The sequence below is a fragment of the Symsagittifera roscoffensis genome, chromosome 3, assembly GCF_963678635.1.
Source record: "Symsagittifera roscoffensis chromosome 3, txSymRosc1.1, whole genome shotgun sequence".
Lineage (NCBI taxonomy): Eukaryota > Metazoa > Xenacoelomorpha > Acoela > Convolutidae > Symsagittifera > Symsagittifera roscoffensis.
In genome coordinates this window covers 13,941,731-13,967,777 of record NC_087064.1, presented here as the reverse complement: position 1 = coordinate 13,967,777, position 26,047 = coordinate 13,941,731, and the positions used below count along the sequence as shown (strand labels likewise).

Below are 26,047 nucleotides of genomic sequence, written 5' to 3'. Positions count from 1 at the left end.
TTACCGTGTACCAAAACTCTAATTAAAAAACCTTTATTTCACAATCCACACGTAACTAACCTGTGATATTTAACAATTAGATAACAGACGCATCAATTTTTGCGAAAAAAAACTAGATATTTCGACACAAAATCCAAAAAAAATTCGTTTTTTCGAGCTATTACCTTACCATCACAAAAACCATGAAACCTCATCATTTGTATTCCTTATCCTTTTACCTTGTAGACTCTATACCCAATGTTTATACATAGCTTGATGACCGTATGTTCTATTCTCTATCTGAAAACATGGGGTTCAGCCTCAACATCTATTACTAATGCCTTTCTCCCCCCTGGTTGCATATTCGTGGTCATCTTGGGGTGATCTGTTTGCTGTCAATAGCTCTTCTGCATTTTTTTCATTAGACATGTGAAACGCAAACATATCACGGAACCATTGGTCTTCTCGATCCGCACAATCAGCCTTGATGCCAGTTCGACCAAATCTGCATGGAATTCTTCCAATGTCTCGTTTTTTTTTCTTGATTCCGACAAACGAAATTGTACCTCGGAGACGAATATGTCTTCTAGTATTCGCAATGACTCCTCTGTAGTGGATGTTTGTAAATCAAGACTTGGTCTCGTTTTGCAGTCGTCTTTGCTCTCCTGCTCCTAGGCACAGGAAGACGTCACTTCTCTCTTTGGCGTCTGCGTCGTCCCAGGGTACATTGTTACGTAGTACGTCCTTGTCTCTGCTTTTTCTTACAATATTATCCCAAGTGACTCGTTTTTCGTAATTTCCAATTTCTTTCTCGCGTTTCTGCGCTTCCGCTTCTCCAGTTGTTTCAACTTGGTAGGTTGGTTCACATGGGTCGATCATTGGGGTTTTATTCTTAGTAAATTTCCAACTATTTTTGGCAAATACGGCCATTTCCATCACTGCCGCTATTCGAGTAAAAATTGGAAAAAGAAGGAATCGGAGGGCCCAAATCCGATAGTGTTTGGCCTCGTTTCAAGAGTTTCTTAAGCACTTTCAGCAAGAATTGCAAAAAAAGTCTCTGAGAACCTATATAGGTAGTTTAAAAAAGCCAATTTAGCAAACGCAAATTTGTGTATTTCTCAAAGACTGAAAAACCAATCAGAACATTTTTGGGAGCATAAGTCGACATTGTAATCACTTTTTTGACCCGCAACCATTTTTTATAAATTGTCAGTTTGGAGAGCCCCATTTTAGGGAACGCTCAGAGCGGAACAAGTTTTTTTTACAAAAGTCTATTGTATCCTTCAAGGTATTTGACCGGTTCAACTAACCTTGTTGTAAGTAAATTATACCGACATCGGAGGGTATTCCGCGTCAAAACCACTTGATTTAGTGATTTTTTGGAAAACCCTCTGAAGTAGCCCTGGAGTAAAATAAGCCCAATAATCACTCTCCTTATTGTAAACTTTTTGCGGAACCCTCCGAAATAGTTCACGAAACCCCTAGAGTAAAATTTGCCTATTGCGACTCATTTCAAGACTGTTCCGAGACTCCTTTGAGGCAAAAGGTTGAGAATTAAGAAATTTTAGGTAACCCTCTGATGTAACCCTCCGGAGTGTATTAAGCCCCTTAGTAACCCTCCGCAAAAGCCTCCGAAGGATCACAAACGTTAACTTGACCTGACTGCCACCACCGTGAGGATCTTGAAGGATCTGGCGACGACTCCGAGCAGGAAATAGTTGAAGGATCTGGGAAACCTCGGAGAGTTCCGAGGCTAATAAAGGAAAGGAACTGTTATTCAAGAGCACGTCCAGGTTGCAGACCAAGAGCGATGGTCGGACAAAGAAACCATCCTTTCTAGCCCAGCAGAGTAAGAACGCGATGTTGTCAAGCATAGGTCCCTGGGATTAACAGTCAAGTTCGAAAGCGAGAAAGAGCTTTAAAACGTTGTACGATGAACGAATGACATCGCTCCAAGCTTGTGGGTTACCCTCTGGCTTCGAACATCTCGGACTAACGCACTCGGGCACGGACTTCACTCCTAGCACAAAGCAGGAGAAGAACAAGAAAGTGATGTCCACTTTACCATCAAGACCGGTGTAGAGACTTAAAAATTGGAAAATGAAAGAATCGGAGGGTCCAAGTTTGATAGTTTTTGGCCAAATTTTCGTTTCTAAGTCAATTTTGGTCCAGATTTTAGTATTAATCCAGTACTGTACAGGGCTACTGAGCTCGTTTCAAGTGTTTTTTAAGCACTTTTAGCAAGAATTGCAAAAAAGTCTCTGAGAACCGATATAGGAAGTGAAAAAAGGCCAATTTAGCAAACATTTTTGTTGATTTCTTAAAGACTGACAAACCAATCGAAACAATTTTGATAGCACAAGTCGACGTTTTAATCAGTTTTTTGACCCGCAACCGTTTTTAGGTTGATAATATCGGGAAAGAATTTTTTTAGAAATTGTCAGTTTGGAGTCCCCACTTTAGGGAACCAAGTGTGCGGAAGATGTTTTTTTTTATATAAAAGTCCATTGTATGGGTGTTTCTATTGTTTCGACCGAAAAAACTGTAATCGACCGAGCTGGAACGAGAAAAATATGTTTTGACCATCTCGAACGAGTTGGGCATTTTTCAACCGTCTCGCCTCAAACTCAATAATTTTTGACCGTCTCAATCAAACTCGGGTATGTTTCGACCATTAAAAATTTATCAAAACAAATTGCACTCAACTGCGCTGGACCCATAGGTTTCGACCATTTCGATCAGTTTTATCGACCCAAATTTGGTACCTTTTGATGGTCTCGGCGAAGTTCGTCAATTTTCTCAAATTTCTCGATATTGAGTTTACCTCGTTTTTCTCAAAAGTTAAAACTCAATCAAATAACCTTTCAATTAAGATATCATTAATTCCAACAATTAGTTGTTTTTAAGCCTCTGATAAAAACTCTATTGGATATTCGACATGCATAAAGGATTCGGCAGTCCCGATCATCTTTGTCGTGTTAGGTATGTTTGCACTATCGGCCCTAACTCATGAACTTTGTTAAAAGACGATACTATATCCAGTTTAGATTTTATATCTGCTTTATAGGTATCATATGAATTGTACAAATAATACATAGAAAATAACACAATTTTAAAACAATATGGCTTCAAAAATTGATTTTGTACATGAACAGTATTAGCTGTAGATAAAACCATTACAAACAGTAATTAACTCTTTGCTCAATGAAAGAGTACCCTGTAAAAATTTTTGTGAAATAATAAATGATGTAAAAATAACAACGAGGTTAGCTGGTTGCTGTGCAAGTAGCACAGAATGTTCTAACCACATTCATAGAAGTCTAAAAGAGAATTTTCTTCTTTTGTTTTCTTCAAATTAGTGTCCTTTTTAGGGCAAGTTGTGATTCGAAAACTTTACAAACGCCTAAGTGACTTCAAAAACTTTACAAACGTCTAAGTGACTTCAAAAACTTTCTTCAAAAATGAATACCAAACTAGTTTTTCATTTAATGTCTACAATAATTTTAATTTTATTTTACAAAATCTTTATTGTCAAAAAATGCCAAATTTAACAGTCAAAACTAGCTTTCTGAACAAAAAAACCAAGTTTGGTGCCAACAAGTCGAAAATCGAGAGCCTAAAAGTCGAAAAAAAGGTAAATTTTCAAATAAAGATCTTTACCCAATCGCGCTACTCGCTCCATATTAGACTAACTCTTAGAAAACTTCAAACCAGGCTTTCTGGGACAATTTATTGGATTTCTTCAAATGTAATTCGAAACACGACTGAAAAATTTTTTAAAAAGATATCTAACTCGATCCGTTCCATTGACTCATTTCGTTACCTAGTTCTGCCTGGAAAAACTGAAACACACCGAATACAAAGTTCCTACCCATTGTCAATAGTCGGAACAATTACTTCATTGATTCATTGATACTTCGCTGATTGAGTTTAGTCGCTCAGTCGGCGGTCATATTTGAAACTCCATGCTGGATATCTTTGCAGGTTACAAACTAGAAACCAAGGGAACTGGAACATTGGTTTGTAGGCTTCTGGATTTTCTGCAATCACTTTTTTGATTTTTTCCTGCCTGGGTCCGTATTTTTTATGGGTTCGAGAGTCAATCGCATTCATAAGCCTCATGTTCAATTCCTCGAGTGGCAATTCGGGAGAATAGTTCAATTTATCGAGGGTAGAATAAAAATGATCTTCCATACTTTTTTCCTGAGCTTTCAGTTATAGTTATCATTTTTGTAAGGCTGAATGGCAGATACATATCAGTGGTAAGATGGTCACCCCCGAAAAGTGCTGCGTCCAATATTTTACTCCTTCGGTAAGTCGGATAAGTCTTCAACTTCTGTAAAGATTGAAATTGGCTCGGTTTTGTTGCCGCATCATAGGTCCAAAACGTTGCCCCTGAGAAAGCGTAGTTCAGGGAGAGGTAACCCGAGCTATACGCTTTTTCCAGATTGCCGAACGAAAACAGCATACCGATATCGAAAACTTCCTTTTTCAACTCACAATAACGCATTCGATGGACAAGATGCCGCGAAGTTATTTCGTCCCCGTCTCCGAAGCCGATTAGAGCGTCCGAGGATAGTTTGTAGTGGTCAAGCCACTGTTTAATCTTCTCCCACCTGATGACTTCTTCACGTATTTCTGGTACCCAGATTCCGAAGTCAGGCGACGGCAGAGTCACAGAGGAATCGTCCAAAATAAGCCTTTCGGCCGTTTTAGATTACAAATACTATGTTAGTAAATTTAAAACCTACTCCAGGAATCTTGCTCTTCTCAAAAAACTAAATAAATATCGATTGAATGAGACTGAATTCATTCTTAAATAGCACATTTTTGTTATCCTTTATTTTTTAAGTTTAAAAATCATGGAGGTGGAAAAACTGTTTGAACCAGATGAGGATCTAACTTTTCCCTGAGGGTGCAGATAGCTCCGCTTTCAGCGATTTTTGGAAAATTTTTATCAAAAAATGCATATGGGTTCTTTGAGAAACAATTTAGGCCTGATGGTGGATGCAGTAAATCAAAATGTCGTTGAATAGTACCAAAAGGGGCTCCTTTACGTGGTTGGCAGGTCTGTATCTTGGGAAGAAAGCATCCCCCTCACTTAAATTCGCCCGTGAAATCAAAAAGAGGAGCCAAGTTTTCGAAAATTGGCTTCACTCGCCAAAACTTCTTCACTTCAATTTCCTCTTTTGTGCATGCTTTTTGGTCTCTAAAATTGGGCGATTCAACTGAATATTTGTTTGCCGTGGTTTTTTTGAGCTCTTTTCTAGATTTGAAGTTGAAAGTTTCAATTAAGAATCTTAAAATATTATCCTTTGCTATTGCAATCTAAAAACGCTTACCTCACTATTTTTTTCTCAAACTTTTTGAATCTTGGCTGATTTTTTAGGAACTCCCACAAAAGAGGCTTTGGACTGCTGTCAGCATGCGCATTCACCGACTCGACAATAAAGAAATAGTCTACCACGTCATATAGCTCGTTTAGGTGTATTTCTAGCACATCAACTTCGAAGCTGAATTTAACAGAATGCACTATTGTTTTAACGGGCGTTTTGCGCAGTTTTCCCGTAAACGCGTTTTTGTTGAAGTCGCCGACACAAAGATCGTCACTAACATGGGGCAGTGGTTCGGGATTGCACAACTCGTCTATGGGTTGCACGGGCTCTTTAATCAAATAAGGTACGAATAATTCAATGAGCGAACTGGGGGATTCCTTTTTACGATCAATGCTCGCTAGTAGTTGAAAAAAATTGGCTGTCGAGTTCGACGAAATATCTTTTTGAACAAGTGGGCGAAGACTGTGATTTTCAGAAAACGCGAGAGGAGCTGACGCTGTTTTCAATTGTGTCAGATCAGATGAACATTGCCGGGTGCTCTGGAACCAAATGAAAACCGAACACAATGCTACTACGGTTAATAACTTCGGGCCCGTTCTCTTTAGTTTAGCCACACATAAAGAGAATCCCATTGCGTGATGTGTTTGCCCTGCTGAAATGAAACCATCCATAACTAATGGGTTTGTAGAGAATTAGGGACAGGTTCAAAGGGGATTCAGGATTTTCTCGAGGGGGGGGGCGGATCGAGGATTTTTGTCGAGGGGGGGGGGGGGACGGGGTTGTGGGCGGATTTTCAAAAAATTTTCGAAACTTTATCGACTTTTTTCCTCTTTTTTTTAGGTCAACCAAACTGGTTTTCCGAGCTCTCACACATCACTTTAAACACAATTTGTGAAATTTTCCAAGCTGGAATTTTTTGACGAGCGCCGAAATACCGAGATATTGGTTCGCAATGATTTGGTATTTGGTTCGCTATAGTACAAATACTTTTCGGTCTAACAAGAAATGGGAGAGCTGGGAAAATAAGTAGGTTTACCTAAATCAAGTTTTTAGCTGTCCAGAGTTTCAATTTCTTTTGAAAATACGCAATATTCGCGAAAAATAAGGACAAAAGCTCAATTAAATTATCCATTTTTTTAAATTACGTTTAAAATACGTGTTAAAAAAGCCATTTTTAAGCCTTTTTCAAAAGGCCTCGTGCAAAACTATTTATTTTATACGTGCCAATTCCGCTTTCAAAATAAGCATGAATTGGCCATTATAATTAGTATTTTCTGATCAAAATAGCATCGCGCAAAATGCTTTCATTGGTTTGAAAGCTTAAAAGGTTATAATACACCGTCATCCCAAATCACTCGCTCCAGGCCCGGATCTAATTTTTCTAAAGGGGATTTTCAATTTTGAAAAAAAAAGGAATTTATGTCGCCTTTGTTCTAGATTCATTGACCAAATTGTTTTTGAGGTCTCCTAAAACACTGTTAAGACCCTATTTTGAGGTAGTTTTTGGACAATTTTGACTAAACAAATTGCATTTTTTAGCGCACTTGACCTCAAAATTAGTATTTATTCTAGTAGAGAATATTCAAAGCCTAATTCAGACAAAATTTAGGATCGGTCAGCAAAAAATAGTACCAAACCACGTTTTCCAGTATGGGATTTAATGAGCCCGATTCTTTAAAAAGGGCTGAATTTGCCCAGTTTTTAATACAAAAAGTTGAATGAGCCTACGTTTTTGCAATGAATTTTAAAGGGGCTGGAAAAATTTAAACATAGTTGACCAAAACAAACATTTATTCAAAAGATTAATGAAGAGATAGAGAGAGAGAGAGAGAGAGAGAGAGAGAGGGAGAGAGAGAGAGAGAGAGAGAGGGAGAGGGAGAGACCACAGAGTTCCAATGTACTTCTCGAGTAGTTTTTTTGATGAATTCGTTTTTGCACAAAAGTTGACTAATATATCAATTTGGAACGACAAAATTCACAATGCATACAATTTTTGACTATAAAAAACATGAAAAGTGAAACGGGAAGTGTTTAACCGCAGCCATGATAGTGATTTTAGGCCCACGATGGTTTGAATGTTTATTAGCTCGTTAAAGAACAAACAAAAAAAAATTGCCGTACGCATATTACAGGGATTCAGCAAAATTCCTTATTTTTGAAATTTCTCTCAAAAATATTTTTCCCAGAAACCATCAAACGATTACAACAAGGGACAAAATTGGACAACAAAGACGTTCTGATTGAATTTTTACCTTTCATGGATGATAATACTCTGAAAGCTAGGGGACGTCTCCGACATTCACCACTTCTCAAAACCGTCAAAAACCCATTATTCTTAATGCTAAAGAACCAGCAGCGCGACTTTTAGTCGAACACGTTCATTGCCGAGGCATGCATTTGGGCACAGAGTATGTTCGCAATTACGTTAAGCATAATTTTCTTATCATTGGTTTGCGTCAAGTTTTGAAACCAATTCGCCATCGCTGTTTATTCTGTCGGAGATTACAAGGAAAAGGGCTCAGCGTCCTCATGTCGGATCTTCCCTCCACTCGCTTTCAGGGTCCAAATGAAAACCCCTACCCATTCAAAACTGTCGGTATAGACTACATTGGACCATTTCATATTGCCAAAAACTCATCAACGACGAAGCAGTATATCTGCTTGTTCACGTGCTTTACTACTCGTGCTATGCATTTAGAAACGACAGAAAGCCTCACAACGGGCAGTTGTATGACAGCTCTTTGTAGGTTCATATCACGCCGAGGCTCGGAGCGAAAAAGCAGTTTCATACAGAGCCCTTGTTATTCGATGCAGAGATAGCAAGCTACTTACAAGATCAAAATACCAGCTGGAAAATGAACCCTCCTTCTGCTCCTCACTTTGGTTGTGTGTGGGAGAGACTCGTTGAGAATGATTAAACGAGTTTTCCTTCTGAATCTTGGATCTGCACGCCTCTCTCGAGATCTCTTCATCACAATCGTCGTTGAAACCGAAGAATTTTTGAATGGACGACCATTGATGCATGTGAACAGTGATATCGCGGACGACCTATCGATGACTCCAAACCATTTTCTTCTTGGCAGACCTTTTGTGTACACACCCTCAATGGCCTTCAGTGACCAGCCAACCAGTAAGCTGTCCGCGAGATTGGAGATTGGTGAAAAAGAAAATGGATTGCTTTTGGCGTCGACTGCTAAAAAAAATGTCCCGACACTCATTCGGCACACGAAATGGTCACAGCCAGAGGATATCATCAAAACTGGAGACCTCGTAGGGATACTGGAGGACTTCACCCCGCGTGGCATCTGGCCAGTTGGACGAATCATCGAGATTTTCACGGGGCCTGGCGGCAGAGCGCGTTCGTGTGTGATAAAAACAGCGCTAGGGAAAATAACTCGACCCGCCGTAAAATTAGCTTTGATAACACCTAGGGAAAACGCTAATGGCTCCCCGAGGATGCTAATGATCATTAACAGTCGTGTTATTAATGTCGATTTAGAACTTCTTGATCACTTAAATGTAAATGTGAAGACTCTTTACTATTTGACTGTAAGATAAAGTTGGGAACTAAACATGAGAAACCATGAAATTGAAAGCTCAAAAGACTAATGATTCGGCAATCATTATCAGGGATCCTCTTAGCTGTGAGGGGATCGAGTCGTTGAGAAGAGAGGCGTCCGCCCTCATTTCTCCCTGAACCCGCTAAAGCTTCCTCCGAAATCAACCCCTGCTCAAAAATTGGAACATCTGCGTTTCCTGTGTTTATAAATAATACCTATTTATCTTAAATTGTATTAGGAGTTATGAGGTAGCTAAAATTATTCTAACATGCAATAATTGTTCAATGAATGAAGATTTTGATTATTTAATGAAGTATGACGTTCTTTTTACCTTGCAGAAGCGAAGACACGAGATTCAACAGCAGGAAAACTAACAGCGCTTAATCAAGTAGCAGTTGAAAATTTTTTAAAATCGTAGAATATAAAACGAACAGTTATAATAAAGAATCATATGAATAAACCAATGAACAGCACGTGTTGTCATCTAACGTGCTGTCTAGTGTTGTCTTGTATTGACTGTCAGGTTCTTCATGTGTTCTCTAGTTCTTCGTACGCTGTCTAAAATAGCAAAAACATATTCTATGTTTAGTCAGTCATCTAGTTTATATTCTAGCATACTCTAGAGGTAACATATTCTAGCGCATCTAGTTTAGTCAGTCATTTTTTTGAGATGGTCGAATTATGTATTAACCGTTTAAGGGTCCACGATGAGCTCTTTCAACTTTGAGAGTCAAACAAATGTCCAGTCGGATATGATCATAATATTCGATCTTGTTCATTATCACCGAACATGTTGACATTGATTGACCCTGGTCCACTTTGTTCGACCCTGATCAACTTCGATCGACCCTGTTCAACTTTGTGCAACCCTAATCAACTGCTTGACTCTGGTCAATTTTTCTTGATTTTTAGGCTCTCATCGACCAAGATAAATATACTGCGTTTCATAGCCTACGAACTGACTCAAAAAAATATCATTTTCATAAATTGTTCCCTTTTATTGTACTTACGATCACTTACGAGTTGAAATAAAACGTGAACAGACATCTCATAATTTGAAGTTTTCTTGTCCGTTTTTTTTCTTCAAAATATGCTTATTTTTAAACCAGACAAAAACTGATTCAGTCATGTTTCAAGTCTCACGAATAATGAATGTTTATTATAAAATTTTGGTTACTGTCGGCTTTAAGGTCAAAAGTAACTGCTCTTAATTAAACAAAAAAAAGTAAGGTTATGTTTGTTCAAATAAAGAACAACCCAGTAGTATTTGGTTAAAACTGACAAGAAACTATTTGAATATTTAAAATCTATCCATGACCAATTTAAAAATTAATCATTATTTTGAAAAACTGATTGTTGCTATGAAACGAATTTTTGCTTGAAGTTAGACTTTGCAGCTTGGTTTTTTCTGTCTTCAGAGCTTTTTCGAAGCAAACAGTGTAAAAATGGCTGCTTGCTGAATGCGTCAAAATATAATATCAACTTCTCATGTTTTTTGCTAAATTAGAAACTCATCGTACATATTGAAACAAGCCAGTAGCAGTAGCACTAACAGAAACTTGGGCAACAAAAACACCTTTTAAGAAAAATCTCTCTGAAAGATTACCATAAAATTGTACAGTTAATAGATCAAAAAGAGGTGATGATGTAAGTATTTATATAATCTTTTATAGTTTTACAGTCCCCGTGTGACTCTCTCTCTCTCTCTCTCTCTCTGCCGTTCTTCTCATCGTGAGTTTTCATTTGCCTGCTCTGCTCTGTTGTTTTGTCATACCCTCCTCGTTGTTTTTGTCGTCTTCTACCTGCTTCTCGTGTTCTTCATGTGTCGTCTCTTTTTCGTCGGTCGTCTTATCTTCTTTTTCGTCTTTTCTTTCGATCAAATGTACTTCAGTCGTGTCCTTTGAAGGAATTTCACGCATGCCTGAAATTCCGGTGATTTGTATGCGAATACTATTTCCTGGATTAGGGTTTTTAGACTTGGTTTTGTGTTTCTCGTAGTCTTGTCTGGTGGCGATTCCATGCTAAACTGTATTGTTTTCTTCTGGCCTTCTGTCTTTTTGGCAATTGTGTTGATTAGTACAGGGCTACCGAGTAATTTTGCCAGTGTTGACTGGCGATTTTGTACTGATTTTCTGATCAGTTCGGCGATCACTGTTGGGAATGTTTTCTTTTGATTGAGCCTCTTCGGTGTCGGTGACGATTTTTCTGAGGCTGTTGACGAATGTTCTTCTTTTGCGCTTGACGATGTATTTTCAGGTTTTTTTTTGTTGTGCTGTCTGCTCTCTTTTTTTTCAATTGCTTTCGCTCCCGTTTGGAAACTCAATCCTCGCGTAGATGTTTTAGTTGTTGGGTGAAAGCCGGTTCTTTTCCAGGTGAGTTTTGCTTGGTTCACTCTTCGTTGGTCTACTCTGTGGTCCTCGGCCTTCTCTTTTCGATTCAGTGTTTTTGAGAGACCCTTTGTTGTTTCTTTCTTGAACATCGGTTGTTGTGGAGCGTTTGGCTGCTCGATGCTAAAAAACGTAGGCAAAGTCCGAATATCCGTGCAGATTTCTAGGCAACACAGTCACATAGTCTTTAGGGCCTGCAAAGCCCGTATGTCAACGGGTAAGGTACGAATGCGAATCCAAAATTTCTCGGCAATCTTGGTGTTTTACCGAACGTTTGGACTCCCGCGGTGTGTGGTGTATCAGTTAAAATTCTTTTGTCGGTGATTTTTTTGTTTTTGTTTGAAAGTTTTTGGTCTCTTCACCTTTGTTGCAATGCATAAAATTTTCCTCGCTTTTTGCTGATTTCGCTAGTTTTTTGATGTTTTTATGTACAGTTTCCTGCACTACTTTATATCTTATGTTTATCTTATCCTTATCTGTTGCTTTTGATCGTCTATTTTTCAAATCTGGTGTTTGGGGTTGTTGTTGGCTTGTGGAGGTTGGGGCTTCCGCGATGCTGTGGTTCGTAGCGTTTTTATAACTTCGGCTACGTCTGAGGATAATTTATACGGTTTGTTATTTTTGTCTATTCTCATTAACACCAATCTACGTTTCGAGTTTCGTTCAACCTTTCGTCTACACCTATTGATCAATGATTGTCTACCGGTGCAAAAAATGGTTTTATCTGAGTTGTGTTTCGGAAAAATTGAAATCTTTGTCTGAAATTTCACCTTGTGCGTGGTAAATTGTGCGTGGTAAAATCTTAATGTATGAGGCACCCCATTATTTGAAGAAAAAAAACGTTGCATAAATTTTATGGCAATGTCTGCTGTTGTGTTTGAAATGACTTTGGCTGTCGAAAATTTTGACCACTTACCTATTGCAACCAATATGATTGCATCCTTACTAAGTTCACCCGGAAAGGGCGGTAAAGTCCAAATTAACTTCTTCTTTTGGTTCTACCACTGGATTAATTTGGAAAGATTGTTGTTTTCATAATAAGGTTTTGAAAATTTTACCTTATTCGGTGCAAGGTCGGCAGTTCTGCGCAATCTGTCAATGGATCAGTGTATGTGCGGGATCAACCATCTCGGCGCAAATCTTACATAGCTGCTGTTCCGGATGTTTTAGGTGGAGGCTGTCTAACACTGTTTGTCGGAGTTGGGTCGAGATTACTATTCTTTCATCAATCCGGAGGCAGTCCTCTCCCATGTGTAGACTGTTGGGAAAATTGTACCAGTATTGTCCTTAAGAGGTGTTGTTGCCTCCCAGTCGCATTTCTCAACAAAATTGAGGGGTCCCCTGTTTGGGTTTTTCTTGGTGGCGGCGGCAATGATTTTTACTCCAAAGACTTTCTGAAGTTTTCACCTGAAAATTCGCGTGGCTTCTTCCATTTCGGTATTGGTGGCAATTTTTCCTGGCTGCACTGTGTTGGGTCCAGGCGGTTCACACAGTACTCCTAAGCTTCGTGGACTTCTAGAAAGCGTTCTGTTTGTGTGGATGCTGGGAGCGTGGAATTCCCTGTGTTTGAAGACTGCGCGGAGATCTGGTTTTGAACTCTTTTTATTCTTTTTGTCATTTCATCTCGGGATTTATTGGATTCTGGATCATATGTACGAATTTCTTAGTGCTTTGAATGAACTCTTTACTTGACTGTGTTTGAGGTAGTTTTGAAGACGAATGGTACAATGTGAGCTTGTTGAGATAACTGCTATCGGAATGCGCCGAAGACTTGAGGTATGATTGAGATTTTGGGCAGCATGTTAGCTTTCTTTTGTTTTTGCAGAGCTTTTGAATCAGCCAACTTTTATTGACTAGAATGTTCAGGAAGAAGTTGTCAATCATCTCAAGATTGATCACGAATGAGTTAACTGATGCCACTACAAACTCTACTTCGTACGCGCGCGGGCGTATTGCTAATCCAACCGGATTTCGTGACATACAGTCTATGAATCCCTTTTTGTTTCCCGCCAAGTGTTTTATAACTTAGTTTTAAAGAATTAATTGTACAATGCTTCTTTTTAGCCTACTCATGCAGCTCTTTGATCTTTTGCTTGCTTTTGAAGCGCTGATTGAAGTTGGTGGACTGTGATGACGACAAAAAAAATTTTCCGTAACATATTATTTGAGGTGTTTGATTGCCCTAGTAAATCTAGCTCGTTACTGAGTACTTCTCTTCTAGGGAGTTCAAAAACCGTGACACATAAGCTATTACCACTCAAACTTCAATGGAATTTTGCTCTAATGCTGCCCCCAAGCCTGAAATGGATGCATCATATCCAAACGGAATTCTAAAATCTGATCAAATTGTTTAATTTGTGTTATGTCTAAATTAGAGTTAGGAAATTATTGAATGCTACCTTGAGTTCAGGTTTCCACTCAAGTGGTTTATCTTATTTCCGCGTTTTTTAGGAGAGGGCTCAGTGCGGCGAGGAATATATTGTGTGAGATGGTGTATGTAGCCGAAGAAGCTTTTTAGTCTTTCAAATTTTGTTAGTTTTGTTAGTTGTGTTAGTTTTTCAACAGCGTCTGTTTTCTGTATGAGTGGTTTTGTACCTTCTCTTCTAGTGTTTTAACCTAACAATTCAAACTGTTCACATGCAAACATAAATTTATCAAGTGAGGTTGCGAGGTTGTCTTTGTCTAGTTTCTATAGGACGGTCTTATGTTTCTATTTTTGTATTTCTTTTGTTTCTATTAATATGTCGTTAACATATGAAATAAGCATTAAAAAATTATGAACATTTGCAGTTTTTAAGAGTCAGATCGATGGCTTTTTTGAGTTCTACTGGCACATCTGTCAGTCCGTAGAATCCGGTTGGAAAACGATAGGCCCCGGTGGCTTTGCCTCCACTGAGAGGGAATTTGCACAAGTCTTTAGTTTTCTTATCCAACGAGATCTGTGAGTATGCGTATCGTAGATCGCATGTTAGGAAAAATGTTTCATGGTTGTTGTCTGATTTTACCACTTGAGCAATTCTGTCCAGAAGGCCTTTGTTTGGCGTTTTTGTGTTTATTTTTTTGAATGAATTGTTGATCTTTTTAAAATCCAGTGCCAAATGCACTGAATCTGTAAAGAATCCAGTGTTTGGTCCTTTATGACGGTTATTACGATCGGGCTGATAAATTGTTTGTTCAACGATTCATCCATGTGAAGACAAGTTTTTGGTCGATTAGTTGGCTTAGCCCTTTCTCAACTCTTTCTTGTTTTTGGATTGGGATTCTGCGTCCTTTTTGATGAAAACGATTGCGTCTTTTTTGAACTGTGTGAGCATTATGGGTTTTTCGATTTTCCTATTCGTAAACACAATTGGTTGAAATTGTTTTGACCCACTGTATCACTTCGAGCTTTGATTCTTTCGTTTCTCGTATACTTAACATCTGGTATTATTTTCGTTTTCTTGTATTATTCTTATTCCGGTTTGTGGAAAGAGATTTCGACCTTTTGTATTTGTTTTTTGGTCATCCACTAGAAAGAATGAAACTGATTGAATTGTCAGGTTCTCAGATTCTAGCGCAATAATTAGCGTTCTTTTGCAAACAATAAATTCGCCGTTGTAACGTGCCGTTATATTAGTCATTTTGATTTTTCTTTTATCGGAGTGCTGTTTTTTGATTTAAAAAGACATTGGTTTTCACGAGTCTGGTATAGCGAATATGATCTTCGTATTCGTTTTTAGTTTAACAATGTTTCCATTTAGATTATCTTCAGTCAAATAAACTGAATTCCTTACAACGAACGCCTCAGTTTTTGTCATTACTGAAAAACTATCCAGTTTGAGTTCTTCCCATCAATTAGTGGAAGTAAAATTCTCAAACGTAACAGGATCGTTTTTTTGTCGTTTTGTTAGTTTCTACCGCTTTGTGTAGCTGTTTTCATTCCTGTCTTCTTGATAGTTAAAGTTTATAGATAGAAAAATTTAACAAAACAACCACGTTTGCGCATTTTGGGCAAACTTTATATTTTGCTGATCTTAATTGTAAGTGATTTGGGCTGAAATGTCCGCCAATTTTATAATATTGCTTTTGTTTTTTGTTATAAGGTTGTTGGTGGCCCCTCGGATTTCGTGAGCTATTTTATCGTCCGCAGAATCCGCTACGGCCTCATTGTGTGTATTTTTGGTTGACTTAACCGCCTCTGCCTCGCGAATTAGTGTAGCTTACCGGTACTTGTTTTGTTGTCGGTTTTCTTCCGGATGGGTTTGGTTTTATGATTCAACTAATTTCGACTTCTTTTCTCAACGAATTACATGTTCATATGCATCTTGTGGGATTTGCGTTTCTGCCAGTAGCTCTTCAGCTAATTTTCATTATTCATTTGAGCAATTAACATGTCCCGAATTCACATGTCTTCCTATCTGCACAGTCGGCGCGCGACAGTATTTCAACAAGATCTGCGTGGAATTGTTCCAATGTTTCGTTTTTCTTCTGTTTTCGACAAAAAAGTTTACTCTCAAATGCTTAGGAAATTACCAAATATTAAAGAAAAGTAACTATTACAATTTTCATCGCTGCAAATTTGTAAACACGATGTGATATTTTCTTTTAACATGTCGTAAACATATTTATTAAGCGTTAAGAAACTTAAGAAATTTTGCAGTTTGTGAAAGTCAGATCGATAGTTACTTTGAATTCTACTGGCATATCTGTCAGTCCGTAGAGTTCGGTTTGGAAATGATAGGCTCCGGTGGCATTGCCTCCATTGAGAGAGAAATTGCACTAGTCTTTAGTTTTCTTATCCAACGAGATCTGTGAGTATGCGTATCGTAGGTCGCATGTTAGGAAAAATGTTTCTTAGTTGTTATCTGATTTAACCACTTGAGCAATATTGTCCAGAAGCCATTTGTTTGACATTTTGCATTTATTTTTTTGAATGAATTTTTTGATCTCTTTAGACTCCAGTGCCAAATGCATTGAATCTGTAAAGAATCCAGTGTTTGGTCCTTTATGACGGTTATTACGATCGGGCTGATAATTGTTTGTTCAACGATTCATCCAGGTGAAGACAAGTTTTTGGTCGATTAGTTTGCTTAGCTCTTTCTCAACTCGTTCTTGGTTTTGGATTGGGATTCTGCGTCCTTTTTGATGAAAAGGACTGCGTCTTTTTCGAACTGTGTGAGCATTACGGGTTTTTTGATTTTCCGATTCGTGTACACAGTTGGTTGAAATTGTTTTTGACCCACTGTAACACATCGGGCTTTGATTCTTCCGTTTCTCGTATACTTAGCATCTGGTATTACTTTGGTTTTTCTTGTTTTATTCTTATTCCGGTTTGTGGAAAGAGATTTCGCCTTTTGTATTTGTTTTTTGGTCATCCACTAGAAAGAATGAAAGTGATTGAATTGTCAGGTTCCGAGATTCTAGCGCAATAATTAGCGTTCTTTTGGGAACAATAAATTTTCCGTTGTAACATGCCAAAAATTTTGCCACGTCTCCCGTTGCGATGTATTTGAATATCAGTCATTGTGTTTTTCTGTTATCGGAGTGCTGTTTTTTTATTAAAAAAGACATTGGTCTTCCCGAGTCTGCTCTGGCGAATATGGTCTTCGTATTCGTTTTTAGTTTAACAATGTTTCCATTTAGATCATCTTCAGTCAAGTAAACTGAATTTTTTACAACGAACGCCTCAGTTTTTGTCATTACTGAAAAACTATCCAGTTTGAGTTCTTCCCAACAATTAGTGGAAGTAAATTCTCGAACGTAACCGGATCGTTTTTGGTCGTTTTGTTAGTTTCTACCGCTTCGTCTAGCTGTTTTTCATTCCTATCTTCTTGATAGTTCAATTTTATAGATAGGAAAATTTAACAAAACGTCCACGTTTGCGCAATTTGAACAAACTTTGTATTTTGCTGGCCTTAATTGTAAGTGATTCGGGCCGAATTGTCTGCCAAACTTATAAAAGAGCTTTTGTTTTTTGTTATAAGGTTGTGGGCGGTCTCTCGGATTTTATGTTCCCTGTGTGCTTTTATATCGTCCGCAGAATCCGCTACGGTCTCTTTGTGTGTTTTTTTTTGGCTTAACCGCCTCTGCCTCGCGATATAATGTGGGTCACCGGTGCTCTTTTTGTTGTCGATTTTCTTTCAAATGGGTTTGTTTTTTTGATTCAACTAATTTCGATTCCATTTCTCAACGAATGGCATGTTCATATGCATATTGTGGGCTTTGTGTTTTTGCCAGTAGCTCTTCAGCTATTTTTACTTATTCAAGTGAGCAGTTAACATGTCCCAAATTCAAATGACTTTCTATCTGCGCAATCGGCGTGCGACGCTAATTCTACGAGGTCCGCGTGGAATTGTTCCAATGTTTCGTTTTTCTTCTGTTTTCGACAAAAAAGTTTACTCTCAAATGCTTAAAAAATTACCAAATTCTAAAGAAAAAAACGATGACAAATTTCATCGCTGCAAATTTGTAAACACGATGTGATATTTTATTCTGATTTTCAGGAAGCTGCAAAAAACGGATTGATTTTTTTAAAGAATCAACAAAAAATCATTCAATTTTTTGACAGGATAAGAAGAGTGATTCAAAGTTTTTGACAAAATACGAAAAAAAGATTCCCTTTTTTCGACAAAATGCAAAATGTGGTTTTAATTTTTTTGACAAGATGCCAAAATCATCAGGTCTTTTTTACTAGTGTACAAACATTCTAGCGTTCCTTTTCTAATATGTGTGCAAAAATTAATCAGGTTAATAAGCATGTGTGCTAATTCGGAGCAACAAATTAAGTTGTGCTCTTATTGTTTTTTCAATATCAAGCCTGAACTTCTCATCTATTCTCAATACTAAAAAGAATTTGAAGAGTTGGTTAATTACAAAGAATGAAATAAAATTCAAACATGAATTAGTTACAAAAATTTTCAATCAAAGAGCTGTCGAGCAGCAGAAAATTTCTGAAAGTTCTCTACGGAAAGAAGAGCTGGTCGAGGTTGTAGTGGTTGTTGCGGAGAGGTGTTTTGGGCGTTATTATTTCTGAGCAACCCTAATCTTCATCTATAGTGATGGGGTTTTCGGCTGATCCATTCTCCTCCTCACAAGGAAAGAGGTTGAGCCACAATGTAGAGTCAGGAGTTTCGGGGTAGTTCAATCCCACGTGCTCAGACGCTTCCTCCATATTTTTCGTCGTTCCAAGTTGATTCTCTGTGATGGGTAATTGTATCATATGGTGCTGGTTGAAATCCCTTCGCATCACTTCCAGCACGTGGCAGATTTGGATTGGGATTTCCACTCGGGCAAAAATTTATGCAGACACTGTTTCTCGCATTTGGGTTTGTACTAGATCAGGCGAAAATTGCGCACAGTACATAAGGTTACTGTTTTGCACTGAGAAGATAATTTTGGGCAAAAAGTTGAGTAGGAATACAGAGTAAAAATAAGTGTAATGACTAATGTACTGCTGAGAGAAGAGGTAGTTTACGGTAGATGATTCGAAATTATATTTTTTAGAGCTGACAGAGGAGGTAGTTGAAGGTAGTTAAAATGAAAATAAATTGACTTTTGGCTAGGAGTGAAGGGTACCTTCAACTCGAATGTGTGGGTTTACCGAATCAGAATCGATTTTCCATATTTTGTCTGTGGTCAAGCTCAATCAGATTTCAGCTTACTTTTATGAAAATTTTATATCAAAGTCGAGTCCAATCGAAAACAAAGTTGCATAATACGATCTTGTTACATTTTGTCGTTTCCAATCGCAAAAATGTTCATTTTTGTACTAGTTGTATCCAATCAGAGGAACTTTTTAAGGATTTAACTCTTCCAAAAAAGAAGTTTTATACACAAAAGCAATCGCAAAAGTAAAAGCACCAAAATTTTTTGCTGTAAAAATAAGAATTATTGCCGATATAAGTAATAAAAGAATACAATACAAGTAACAGTTCCAAAGTTTTTTTTCATCAAATTAATTGAAAAGTTTGCATGTAATCAATAAGAAGTTGCTGGTTTTTGAGTGAATAGTCAAGTTCTTTGATTTTGATGTTAATTTGAGAGGATAACTCGGAGTTGATGATTTTTTTAAGGTAAATTTGGGGAATCCAACTCCAAATCTGATCAAGCAGAATTTTGAGCTTCGAAAAACTTCAAGAACTGAACGAAAAAAAACTTTTCTGGGGAGTTTTTACAAATTTCGTTATCGGGTAGGAGATAAAAAAAAGTCTTTGATATGATTTCATATGACTATTTTCATCAATTTCAAACTTCCTAGAACAAAATAGTTTCTTTCCTTGTCGGCTATAACCCAGCTTTAAATCTATATTTTCATTTCAGTAAATTTAAAGCTTCGATACACAATTTCTGTTTCAAGAGTAAACTCTTGGATTGAGTTAGTTTTCTCTAAAGAGACCTTTACTCAGTCGGATAACAATGTTTTGTACAATAAAAACGGCCAAACAATTATGAAAAAACTAAAAGTCAACATCTATTTTATCAATAAGAAGGTCAACACTATTTTTTTCCTTTTTCTTGTAAAGTAACTCGAGAAAAATCAAATTTTTTGCAATAGACTTTTTCTAAAAAACGATTAAAACTTTTAAAAATTATTAATCAATTCACTTAAAGTTGCTGGCTGGAGATTTCCAACACACAGTGTTACTAAAAGAATACTCAATTCTGGTTGGTTGATATCAAATTTTTGAAAAATCCATGATTAGATTCGATGATTTTTATTCCAACTGGTTTAAATAGGGCAATGTCTATTCTAATTTTTTTCCCTGATAAAAAAAATTGTGTAAACAGTTTACATAACTGTTTTTATTTACTTTTATTATTATTTTTGAGGCTATCCAACTCTTTTAAACTAAAGTTTTGGGACATTCTAAATCACCCATTTTTTCTCAAGTTCTTTCCATTATTATTGAGATGCAGTCACTGAATAGAAACAAAAGAGTAGCATGTCTTGATTGTGGCAGAAAATACACGCATAAAGACGCAAATACTTACACAATTATCCAATCAAAGAGTTGTCGAGCGGCAAAATGGTTCTGGAGGTTCTCTATAGAACGTAGAGCTGAACGAGCTTCCATAGCTGGTGTTCATTCAAGCTGAAGTATCCGATAGGAGAATTCTTTTGAGTACTTAATTCTTCCGAATAAGTAAAAACATACACAAAAGCAATAGCAAAAACAAATGACCATAAATTAAAGTAAAAAATAATTGCCGTATAAATTACAAAAGAATACCACACAAGTAGCATTTCCACATTTTTTAAATTAAATTGATTAATTTTTTTAAAACGTAGTCAATCAGAAATAGCCGATTTTTGAACAAATAGCCAAGTTTTTTGATTTTGATGTAAATTTGGGAGGGTAACTCAAAGTTGATGAGTTTTTCAAAGTAAATTTCAGGAAAATTGATTTTAAACCTGATCATGCAAGATTTTGAGCTTCGAAAATCTTCAAAGAAATGAAGGAAAAATGAACTTTGCTGGGGAGGTTTCACAAACTTCGTTATCGGGCAGGTGATAAAAAGAGTTTTTGGATATTTTATCGAACGACTTTTTGGTTAACATCAAATTTTCTAGATTGAATAAAATTTAGTTTTTAGTCAGTTGTAATTCAGCGGTAAATCTGAAGCTTTAATACGCAATGTGTAGTTCAAAAGTAAATCCTTGGTTGAGTAAAAATCCCTAAACGGGGCTTTGCTTGGTGGGAGAAGTCTATTTCGGACAACTGAAACGTCCAAAAAATTGTGAAAAAACTAAGAGCCAACGTCCATTTCATCATTTAAAAAATGAAGTGGAAGTTTTTATGTTTTCATTTAGAGGAACTCCTAGAAAATCAAATGCTTTCAATAGACATTTTCCAAATGTGACATATACCAAATATTAAGTCAATTTTAGTATTGGTTAATCGTAAATGGTTGAAATAATTTGTTTGATTAACTTTCTTTAGGCGACAGCAAGTAAAATAAATTGACTGTGATTTTCTTTTACGCTAAAAACAATCGTTCTATAGATTCTATATCAACTTGAAAAAAGTTTTCTTCCAAAAATATAGAGTAAGTATAATTAACTGAACAATTTTTTGGTAATTTTCTAAGAAAATATCCCACTTTCATAGGTATCAAGTACTAATTTCTTGATTTTAGTACCTACTTCTTTTCCAATTTTGTAGATGCCGTAGCTGATTAGAAACGAGAAAATGCAGTGTGGGGACTGTGGAATGTCAACACGCAGCTCGAAACCGCAAAATTCTAGAGCACAAAAGAGGTGTTAAGCGGTCTTCAACACTTCCGGGTGGATACTGAGACGGGAAACGGAGATGGAAAATAAGGTATTTAACTTTCAAATGTCAAAGTTAGATACTAAAGAAATCAACGAAAAGCTGGACGAAATATTCAATAAGCTGGTTCCGCTGCAAAAATCAATATCGCTCTATGCTTTGTTCTTCGTATATCGAATCGGGGTGATATTGGTATTACTACGCCCACGAAAACAAAACTGTGCCTGAAAAATCGCATTTTTTGTGTACAAAGCCGATTTGATTACAATGCAGGAAAAAATTTGATATCATGGAGCAATGCACTCCAGAACGTCCGAACACAGAGTATAGGTTCAAGTTGACCACAATTGTCACTATTTTTTCTGCACTTACTAAAAAACATTCCAATGGGATATCCAAACTCTGTATTGTCTGGGACCTTACTGGAAAACCATTCAGTAATTTTTTTAATCGGACAAAGATAAACAACCATACAAAGATCAACATTTGCATGGCCATAAAAAACTCGATGCTAATAAATATCAGCTGTTCAGATAGTTTATATCAAATCTGGATACGACTTGAAGAGATTTTCGCGGAGTTGCCATTGATGATTTACCTCTTGTCGAGACAATAATTAAATGCAACAGATACTTCTATGATTATGACATTCAGGAAAGAAAATAAGGTAAAGAATTAGAAGGGAAAAAATTCTAACAATCATTTTATTCACCCGAACGATATAGATTCTTTCTTCGAGTGTTTCCGATGTCCTAGCTGTGACTGTTTCTTCAACAGTTCGGATATTTTCAGCAGACATCTTAATGTTAGACAGAGAAGAATATGTTACCAGACATAGAAGAATATGTTGCATTTAATTATTGTCTCGACAAAAGGTAAACCATCAATAGCAACTCCGAGAAAATCTTTTCAATTCGTATCCAGATTTGATATAAACTCTCTGAACAGCTGAAATTTATGAGCATCGAGTTTACTATGGCCATGCAAATACATTGCTAACGCACGGAAAAGGCAAAGTTGATTTTTTTATGGTTGTTTATCTTTGTCTGATAAAATAATTTACTGAATGGTTTTCCAGTAAGGTCCCAGATAATACAGAGTCTGGATATCCCATTGGAATGTTTTTTTTTTTAGTAAGTGCAGAAAAAATAGTGACAATTGTGATCAACTTGAACCTATACTTTGTGTTCGGACATGCTGGAGTGCATTGCTCCATGATATCAAAATTTTTCCTGCATTGTAGTCAAATCGGCTTTGTACACAAAAAATGCGATTTTTCAGGCACAGTTTTGTTTTCGTGGGCGTAGTAATACCAATATCACCCCGTTTTTATCTACGAATATCAAAGCATAAAGCGATATTGATTTTCACAGCGGAACTCAGCTAATTGAATATTTCGTCCAGCTTTTCGTTGATTTCTTTAGTGTCTAACTTTGACATTTGAAAGTTAAATACCTTATGTCTCACGTTTCCCATCTCAGTATCCACCCGGAAGTGTTGAAAAGCGCTTAACACCTCTTTTTTGCTCTAGAATTTTGCGGTTTCGAGCTGGGTGTTGACATTCCACAGTTCCCACACTGCATTTTCTCGTTTCTAATCAGCTACGGCATCTACAAAATTAGGAAAAGAAGTAGGTACTATAATCAAGAAATTAGTACTTGATACATATGAAAGTGGGAGATTTTCTTAGAAAATTCCCAAAAAAATATTCAGTTAATTATACTTACTCTAAATTTTTGGGAGGAAACTTTTTTCAAGTTGATATAGAATCTATAGAACGATTGTTTTTAGCGTAAAAGAAAATCAGAGTGAATTTATTTTACTTGCTGTCGCTTAAATAAAAGTAATCAAACAAGTTATTTCAACCAGTTACAATTAACCAATACTAAAATTGGTTTAATAATTGGTATAAGTCATATTTGGAAAAGTTCTATTGAAATCAATTGAATTTCTAGGAGTTTCTCTAAAAGAAAACTTGAAAACTTCAACTTCATTTTCTAAATGATGAAATGGACGTTGGCTTTTATTTTTTTCACAATTTTTTGGACGTTTCAGTTCTCCAAAATAGAGTTCTCCCACTGAGCAAAGGCCCATTCAAGGAAATTTACTCAATCAAGGATTTACTTTTGATCTACACATTGCGTACTAAAGCTTCAGCTTTACCGTTGAATTACAATTGACCAAAAATTAAATTTTATTCAATCTAGAAAATTTGAAGTTAACCAAAAAGTCGTTCGATAAAATAACGAAAACTTTTTTTATCACCTGCCCGATAACGAAGTTTGTGAAAACTCCCCAGCAAAGTTCATTTTTCCTTCATTTCTTTAAAGATTTTCGAAGCTCAAAATCTTGCATGATCAGTTTTACAATAAAATTTCCGGAAATTTACTTTAAAAACTCTTTAACCTTGAGCTATCCTCCCAAATTTACATCAAAATTAAAGAACTTGACTATTTGTTCGAAAATCTGCTGTTTATCATTGACTACAAACAAAAAAAATTCATCAATTCAATGAAAAAAAAGCGGAAATGCTACTTGTATGCTTTTTTTTGTTATTTATACGGCAATAATTCCTACTGTTACAGCAAACAACTTATGGTCATTTGTTTTTGCGCTTGCTTCTGTGTATGTTTTTTTACTTATTCGGAAGTTTTAAGTTCTTAAAAGTGTTCTTCTATCGGATACATCACAATAACTTGAATGAACACCAGCTATGTGCAAATTCGGAGCAACAAATTAAGTTGTGCTCCTATGGTTTTTTCAATCTCAAGCCTGAACTTCTCATCTATTCTCAAAACTAAAAAGATTTTGAAGAGTAAGTTAATTACAAAGAATGAAATAAATATCAAACATCAATTATTTACAAAAATTTTCAATCAAAGAGCTGTCGAGCAGCAGAAAATTTCTGAAAGTTCTTTACGGAAAAAAGAGCTGGTCGAGGTTGTAGTGGTTGTTGCGGAGAGGTGTTTGAGCGTTATTATTTCTGAGCAACCCTAATCTTCATCTTTTGTGCAGGTCTTCATCTATTGTGAGCGTTATTATTTCTGAGCAACCCTAATCTTCATCTATTGTATTAAACAGTTCACTGAAACTTGCTGGAGATTTCCAACACACAGTGTTACTAAAAGAAAACTCAATTCTGGTTGGTTGATATCAAATTTTTGAAAACTCCATGATTAGATTCGATGATTTTTATTCCAATTGGTTTAAATAGGGCAATATCCATTCTAATTTTCTTCCCTGATAAAAAAAAATTGTGTAAACAGTTTACATAACTGTTTTATTTACTTTTATTATTATTTTTTTATTATTTTTTGAGGCTATCCAACTCTTTTCATCTAAAGTTTTGTGACATTCCAAATCACCCATTTTTTCTCAAGTTCTTTCCATTGTTATTGAGATGCCGTCACTGAATAGAAACGAAAGAGTAGCATGTCTTGATTGTGGCAGAAAATACACGCATAAAGACGCAATTACTTACACAATTATCCAATCAAAGAGTTGTCGAGCGGCAAAATGGTTCTGGAGGTTCTCTATAGAACGTAGAGCTGAACGAGCTTCCATAGCTGGTGTTCATTCAAGCTGAAGTATCCGATAGGAGAACTCTTTTGAGAACTTAAATCTTCCGAATAAGTAAAAACATACACAAAAGCACTCGCAAAAACAAATGACCATAAATTAAAGTAAGAAAAATTGCCGTATAAATTACTAAAGAATACCACACAAGTAGCATTTCCACATTTTTTAAATTAAATTGATTGATTTTTTTAAAATGTAGTCAATGAGAAATAGCCGATTTTTGAACAAATAGTCAAGTTTTTTGATTTTGATGTAAATTTGGGAGAGTAACTCAAAGTTGATGAGTTTTTCAGAGTAAATTTCAGGAAAATTGATTTTAAACCTGATCATGCAAGATTTTGAGCTTCGAAAATCTTCAAAGAAATGAAGGAAAAATGAACTTTGCTGGGGAGGTTTCACAAACTTCGTTATCGGGCAGGTGATAAAAAGAGTTTTGGATATTTTATCGAACGACTTTTTGGTTAACATCAAATTTTCTAGATTGAATAAAATTTAATTTTTAGTCTGTTGTAATTCAGCGGTAAATCTGAAGCTTTAATACGTAATGTGTAGATCAAAAGTAAATCCTTGATTGAGTAAAATTATCTGAATGGGCTTTTGCTTGGTGGGAGAACTGAAACGTCCAAAAAATTTTGAAAAAGTAAGAGCCAACGTCCATTTCATCATTTAAAAAATGAAGCGGAAGTTTTTATGTTTTCTTTTAGAGAAACTCCTAGAAAATCAAATGCTTTCAATAGACATTTTCAAAATATGACATATACCAAATATTAAACCAATTTTAGTATTGGTTAATTGTAATTGGTTGAAATAATTTGTTTGATTAATTTTCTTTAAGCGACAGCAAGTAAAATAAATTCACTGCGATTTTCAATACGCTAAAAACAATTGTTCTATAGATTCTATATCATTTTGAAAAAAGTTTTCTCCCAAAAATTTAGAATAAGTATAATTAACTG

At 36.3% G+C, this 26,047-nt stretch overlaps 1 protein-coding gene across 1 annotated transcript; it reads right to left on the bottom strand.

The window, feature by feature from the left end:
• Positions 1-1,627: 1,627 nt before the first annotated feature.
• LOC134841579 (uncharacterized) lies at positions 1,628-10,794 on the bottom strand. The gene is made up of 4 exons (XM_063857610.1): positions 10,650-10,794; positions 5,322-5,643; positions 4,349-4,679; positions 1,628-1,732 (listed from the first exon to the last, which is right to left on the bottom strand). The coding sequence occupies exons 1-4, from the start codon at positions 10,792-10,794 to the stop codon at positions 1,628-1,630; spliced, it is 903 nt and encodes a 300-aa protein (XP_063713680.1).
• Positions 10,795-26,047: the final 15,253 nt, after the last annotated feature.

Bases quoted from the DNA above. Each gene is read 5' to 3' on its own strand.
- LOC134841579 (XM_063857610.1), bottom strand. From the start codon at position 10,794: ATGCGTGAAATTCCTTCAAAGGACACGACTGAAGTACATTTGATCGAA. The intron at 4,680-5,321 runs GTAAGCGTTTTT...AACGGCCGAAAG, and splicing joins TTTGAGAAAAAAATAGTGAG to GCTTATTTTGGACGATTCCT. The intron at 1,733-4,348 runs GCAACAAAACCG...TTCCTTTATTAG, and splicing joins CGTTTTGGACCTATGATGCG to CCTCGGAACTCTCCGAGGTT.